Source organism: Citrus clementina, unplaced genomic scaffold (genome assembly GCF_000493195.1).
Source record: "Citrus clementina cultivar Clemenules unplaced genomic scaffold, Citrus_clementina_v1.0 scaffold_3, whole genome shotgun sequence".
Classification (NCBI taxonomy): Eukaryota; Viridiplantae; Streptophyta; class Magnoliopsida; order Sapindales; family Rutaceae; genus Citrus; species Citrus x clementina.
The window spans coordinates 7673453-7679873 of NW_006262339.1; the positions used below are offsets into that span (position 1 = coordinate 7673453).

The window sequence follows — 6421 nt, forward strand, 5'->3', positions numbered from 1 at the left end:
GTTGAAAGTTTGGAAATGTCATAATGAGGGGCTTAAAATATCCAAACAGGCCCCAGTGTGACTTCTGTCACAACTAATAAAAAAAAAAACTAAATAAAGAATGTAACAATTTATTTATTTTTTGTGATTAAAAAATTTGAATTGGAAAAACCAAGGTAGTTTCAAGAAACAATTTGGTTGTGTCTGTTGATGCTGCGGTAATCAGGGTGTATGTGTGTGTGCTGTACAGTACTGTGTGTTGTCTGATCTCATTTGTTTTTGTTTCAGAAAATAAGAAAGTTTCTTAAAACTTTTCAGAAAATGCTTTAAAGTTTGCATGTACCACAAGACAAGAGTGTTGCTGTGTTGGATAAAATACATAAATTTAGAAAAAGAAAAAGAGAAATTTGCATTAAATTAGAAAAAGAAAAGTTAATGAGAGTGAAGGAGAGAGAAATTTTATTGACAACTTTGATGTCTCTTCATCTCATAATATAAGTTTCTATTGTGAGCTTTGTTTGTTTCTCACTCTCTCTCTATATCTTCTTGGAGAGAATGAGAATGGCCCCAGTGAGCAGTAGTAGAGCAGATCCAAATCCCCATTTTTTCTAAGCTTTTTTTTAGTTGTTTTCAAAAGTACCCACTTGGTTTTTTTTTATTTGGCACCTTTGAGGCTTCTTCATCTTGTGTGTTTTTTTGGTCATTCATGGCCTTTTGTGTTTTGAAGATGAAGACACCCACTTTTATGGTTTTTGCTTGTGCTTTCTTGAAAGTCATGAAAATGTAAAGCTGAGTGAATGAATCACTTGTGGGTTATTTTTGAAGAAAGTAGTGATATAAAGATGTGATTTTGAGGTAAGATGATGTTGCGAAATTATTTCTTTAATGTGCTTGATTGTTCTTCTTTTACTGACTGTTGTTGGGTTGGTTTCTCCAGCTTGATTTATATGTTGAGCTGGATTTTTGTGTTTGATGATTTCAGTGAAACGATTTTTGCCTTCTTTTTTTTAATGTTTTTGCGGGTGATTTACTCATTGCTTGAAATTATGTTATCAATGTTTCTATTATTGTATATTCATTTTGGCTTTGATAGATTCTTTCAAGACATATTTTTCTCTCCCAGCTGCTTGTTCTCCTTCTTCTTCTTCTTCTTCTTTTTCGGCTCCCAAATAATGGGTTAATAAATAGCTTTACTTATCTGATTAGTGTCCCCGTTAAGCATATGATGAGTGTTTTCTGCTGGCTTAATGACATGTGGCAAAATTTGGATCAAAATTAATAATAATCATTGTGGTTGGGTATGTATTTTTGCACTAGTTGTTGGTTATTATCTTGAATTTTCTTTTCTCTTTTTAATATCATGCTAGAATGTGAGAATTACCATGTGAAAGTCAGGAAGTACCTGCCTGCCAAAATATATTTAGATGGTTCTTTGGAATTTTGTCATCATAATGAATAGTACGTTTCTGGAATTTTTTTTGGGGACCTGAAATAGTGGAGGCCGCTATCAATGAAAAGTACATTTAATTAAATGGAAGAAAGAATGTTTGAATGGTTTAGCATACACCATATTTCTTGCAAATATTATGTAGGAGTTTTAGTAATGAGAAAAATATAAGGAATTAAAGAAATAAAAATGATTGTCTTTCACAATATATGCTGATATTCTGACCTATATTTCACTTCTGTTGCAGGTTTCTCTCTTAATTGTTCTTTAGTTGGATAGTTAGATCGTATTTTGTTCATACTGACTTACAGTAATGAGAAAAATATAAGGAATTAAAGAAATAAAAATGATTGTCTTTCACAATATATGCTGATATTCTGACCTATATTTCACTTCTGTTGCAGGTTTCTCTCTTAATTGTTCTTTAGTTGGATAGTTAGATCGTATTTTGTTCATACTGACTTACAGCAATAATGGCATTGCTAGGAATACAAGCAGAGATGCCGTGTGAAGGCAATATTCCTGTTCCCAGACATTATTCCGATTGGAATCTGAATGTGAGTACTAATGGTAGGGCATGGCTCTCAAATGATGTTGATAGCATATTTAAGAATCGAAATTACTGCAATGGTGCTTTGTTACTGCCATCTCCCGATCAGCATTTGGTTCAAAGCAAGGAATTAGTGAAGCAGACAATGCTTAAGCAGGAAGCTATTTTCAGGGATCAGGTATTGTTCTGGTTCAGCCTTGAGTTTTTAGTTGTTTTGTTGATTACATCTCATTTTTTTAAGCCTATTTTTATTTTCAATAGAAATAAAACCAATTCTATTATGCGTATCATATTCAAGCATGCACTAATCAACATGTCTCGGGGAAAATTTGAATATATAGGTCTTGAAGTGGTGTTATTTATTGATATCCTTAAAGGTAAACAAATATTTTTGATGCTTTAATGCTTGCGAATGTATTTTATTAATGGTCCTTTGGCACGTTAAAGAACTGTGACTTCTGGTTGTCTTTAGGGCATCAAGTGCATTTATTTATTTTTAAAATCCTTTTAGTCAAGAGATCCTGAGGACTTGTAACTCTACTTCTTCAGATGATGGAAGTTTGGAAGGGAAAATGGGGGACTTGTTAATTGGCTATAGGAATCTGAATCATTGTGGTGAACCATAATGTGACTATTCATATATCCCTTTCTTTTTGTGTTTGTGTGTGTGTGTGTGCATGCATGCTCATGTGCATGTGTTGGTATTACAAACAGCGTCTCATATATTCATCAATTCTGATGCAATACTTGTTACTAATGAATACCTATCAGTTGATCTTAGACGCTCAAATGGGTTTTAAATGTTTTTGACTATCCAGATCCGCGAACTTCATCGCATTTATTGGAGACAGAGGGAATTAATGGATGAAATGAAAAAGAACGAGTTATTTAAACATCATCCACAGCAGGGGACCTTACAGTCAAATCCTTTTTCACCCCAGCACTTGTGTGATGATGCACAGAAGACATCTCATGTTTTCAGCTTGCCCAGGGTGAATCCTGCATTCAATCAGTCGTCCATTTCAACTGCTAAAAATGACCCATCACTTTCACATTTTGATGACAGAAAGTTTGTGCAGTCAGGTCCAGATCCTCCTCAAACTAAAGGCTGTGAGTTGGAGTCCAGCAAGAAGTTTGGTAAAATGGTCTTGGATCTTGAGCTTCCACCTACTGAGTATATTGATAGTGAAGATGAGGTGTCTATGCAAAAGATGCCTGAGGTGTCGGATCATCCTATGAACAGAATCTCTGAGGCTGTGCATAGGAGTGATTGGCAACCAGACCATGGCAGTGGTGGTTTTAACTCCGTTTTCCAGGAGGATAATTTGAATCCTGGTTCATCTTCTTCTAAAAGGAAATTTTTGGCTGATTTGAATGAGCCGATCAAGCTTGAGGAAGATTCAGGTACTGTGTCCATGTATTTGCCCGACTTGAATGAACCAAATAAGAATGAAGAAAAGGTAGCTGGTACATCCAAATTTTTGGTCGACTTGAACGAACCCGTTGAACTTCAGGAGGAGGCAGCATTGCCCAGTGAATTTCAAAGTCCTCTTGCTAGAAACACAAATTTCTCATGTCAGGATCTGGCTCAAAAGGGCATTCAAGTTCCTTCCACCGGTATAACACATAATAAAACTGGAAGGGATGGTGAAACTTGCTCAAGCAATTTGCACCCGGAGAAATATGATGATGATGCAGGTGAGTACAGTTGCCAGGTCACAGCAAATTGCAACTTTGTCAGTTTAAATTTTAGTTTGTATTTCAGTGCATCACTATTATATTTCAGTGCGTCACTATTGTCTTTCTTATCATCATAGGGAATAATTTATAAAAACTACTGTCATTATTACTAGATGATTTATAACTAACCTCTTTTTCCAGGGCAAGGAAGAAGTAATATTGCTTCTTTGTCTCCAGGTTTCATTGAAGAACTATCCACGTCTTTACAAAACATTGATCTGAAGCAAGCACATGAACCTGAAACTTTTCATCTTATGAATCAGAGGAAGAGAAAAACATGTGGTGAAGGTTTAGAGAGTCTTGAAAAAGATCTCTCCTCTAATAGCAATCCAGTATCTGTTTCTACTTGTAACATAGGAACTTCTTCTCGGCTTTTGTCTCTGACTGATATAGGGAATTCTAAGCCATCCTCAGTTTCATCTCCAAAGAAACGCATACGTGATATTGTGCGAACCCCTATAATAGTTCAAGCACTCCCATGCTTTAACTCATCTTTACGGTTAAGAAAACGTTCAAAATCATCTATTACAGGCCCTGGTGTTGCTGGTAAAACGTCTTGCCATGGTAAAAGTTCGAAGTTTGGCCCAAAATTTGATAGTGCAAGCTTCCATCAGAGAAGCTTTTGTAATGGGTCGCGTGCAGAGTCCAAAACATTGCAATCTCATCCACCATCCACCGATTCCAATGGCCTGGATGTGAGCGAAGAGAATCAATTGTCATTGGAGTGCCATTGCGGCACAAAATTTTCTACACTTTCCATGGAAATTAAATCTGCAGAGTATATGAATTCTAACCTCAGGGCACAAAGCAGTTCCTCAGATGGAGAAAGAAAGCTTGAAGATACAGTGATGGGGTTGGCTTGGTCTAAAACAAAGCTGGTACCAAAAAGAAGACCGGGTAGAAGAAGTGAATCATCAGCACAAGTGGAAACCTGTCAGAATCCATCTGAAGATGAAGACATCAAGAACGGTGCAAATGATGGGGTAAGTAACATTAGCTTGGATTGTGATCTTCTGCCCGAGTCAGGAGAGCAGGTAACTTCACATAAGCTGGTTGTGGAGGGTGGACTTGACCAAAAAATTTCATGTTTTGGGGCCGCCAGTGACCTGAACTTAAGCATGAAGGATGATGAGTCTTCTCCGACACCATCTCTGCCAACAGAATTAGGTTTTGAGGGACCAGTAAGTCCAGAAAATAAGGAGAGTTCTCCACCACGAGGAAATTCAGATGAAAACCAAGCTGAGACATCTTCTGAACTCTCGGGAAAGGAAGATGGGGATGTCCAAGAAGATCTTACCCGAAATGCAGCAGAGGCTATGGTGTCAGGGGAGGAAGATGGGGATTTGCAAGAGAAACTTTCCATGAATGCAGCAACAGCTTTAGTTTCCATTTCTTCATCTGTGTTTCAAACTTGTCCAGAAAAGGCTGCTTGTGAGCCATCTAAGCCTTCTAGGAGTGATGACCTTTATTGGTTTGCCAAGGTAGTTTCTTCAGTAGTAGATGATCCAGATGGTGAACTTGGAGTAGCTTTAAGTTCTAAGAACAATGGTGATTATAAGGAGTATATGTTCAATGGGCTTGACTACTTTGAGGCCATGACATTGAATCTGGTTGAGACGAATGTAGAAGAAGCAGACTGGTTTAAGACCAATGACCAAATAGGTGAAAAAGAGGAAGCAAGTGGTGCCACTTATTTGCCAAGTCAGCAAAGAAGGGGTAGAATGAGGAGGCGGAGGCAGCAGCGAAAGGATTTCCAAACTGAAGTTCTCCCTAGCCTTGCCTCTCTTTCAAGGGGTGAAGTGACTGAGGATCTCCAAACAATAGAGGCGCTAATTGAAGCTGCCAATGGCCTAAGGGGAACAGTCTGCACTAGAAGTATGAGCAGAAATGGGCGGGCACGAGGAAGGAAGCACTCGTTCATTTCTACTTCCAATCTGACAGATATCACAATCTGCTCACCATCAAAGCAGCGCACCAGCTTTAGGGAGAAGGATGTCAAAGAGGGAAGCCTAATTGGTTGGGGGAGAATAACAAGGAGGCGTCGGGGGCCAAGAAGTCCTTCTACTAACCCTTGGCTTAGGTGAAGTACGGTAAGGAATCTGTTCTTAAGTTCTTTTGGGTGCAAGGAGAGTACCGAACCTTCTGATTGTCTTGTACATATCCTCTCAAATATGGTATATGCATTTACTTTAATATATAGGAATAGAAATAGTTTTATCTTTTGAAAATTTAAAGTGTAGAGACTAAAGCAGTTGCATGTGTTGCTATAGCTGAATTGATTTGAGCTCATAGCTATCAAGAGTACTAGAGTAAACCAACAAAACTCAAATCAGTGAAATGAGTGTAAAGGATGAAGTATTATGCAGAAAGCACAATGGTGACAGATTTGAAAATGTTTTCTAGAGAAGTGCTTTTTAGTCCCAACTGTTAAATGCATATATTTGTTTGATGTTAGCTTTTATAAGTGGATGCAGAAATTTTTAAAGTTTAACTCATGCTTCAAAGCACATGAATTTACTCTCCATAACGTAATAATTAATCTCCCCAATAGTTGTCACCTCAAATTCATAGAATATTTTAAATGCACTTATTTATACAACTTGGCCCCCAGATTCCAATGGTACAAAGTATGTGCAAGTGCTTTTTAGAAAAAAAAAACGTTATTTTAATAAAATATTTTAAGAAATAAAAAAATCAACTCTTAT

At 37.3% G+C, this 6421-nt stretch overlaps 1 protein-coding gene across 3 annotated transcripts; it reads left to right on the forward strand.

Moving 5' to 3' along the window:
* The first annotated feature begins 437 nt into the window (after positions 1-437).
* Positions 438-6134, forward strand: LOC18047668. 3 transcript variants are annotated; one of them, XM_024188813.1, is made up of 4 exons: positions 438-834; positions 1913-2154; positions 2795-3674; positions 3858-6134. In XM_024188813.1, the coding sequence occupies exons 2-4, from the start codon at positions 1927-1929 to the stop codon at positions 5798-5800; spliced, it is 3051 nt and encodes a 1016-aa protein (XP_024044581.1). In that variant the 5' UTR covers positions 438-834; positions 1913-1926; the 3' UTR covers positions 5801-6134. The 3 variants fall into 3 exon arrangements, with proteins under 3 accessions (XP_024044581.1, XP_024044580.1, XP_024044582.1); XM_024188812.1 differs by lacking the exon at positions 438-834 and having other exon boundaries at positions 1831-2154; XM_024188814.1 differs by lacking the exon at positions 438-834 and having other exon boundaries at positions 1831-2154; positions 3894-6134.
* The last annotated feature ends 287 nt before the right edge of the window (positions 6135-6421 follow it).

What these genes read in the sequence shown, in the direction of transcription:
- LOC18047668 (XM_024188812.1), top strand. Translation starts at nt 1,900, where the DNA reads ATGGCATTGCTAGGAATACAAGCAGAGATGCCGTGTGAAGGCAATATT. An exon ending in AAGCTATTTTCAGGGATCAG is followed by an intron (nt 2,155 to 2,794) that starts GTATTGTTCTGG and finishes TTGACTATCCAG; the next exon opens with ATCCGCGAACTTCATCGCAT. An exon ending in GAAATATGATGATGATGCAG is followed by an intron (nt 3,675 to 3,857) that starts GTGAGTACAGTT and finishes CTCTTTTTCCAG; the next exon opens with GGCAAGGAAGAAGTAATATT.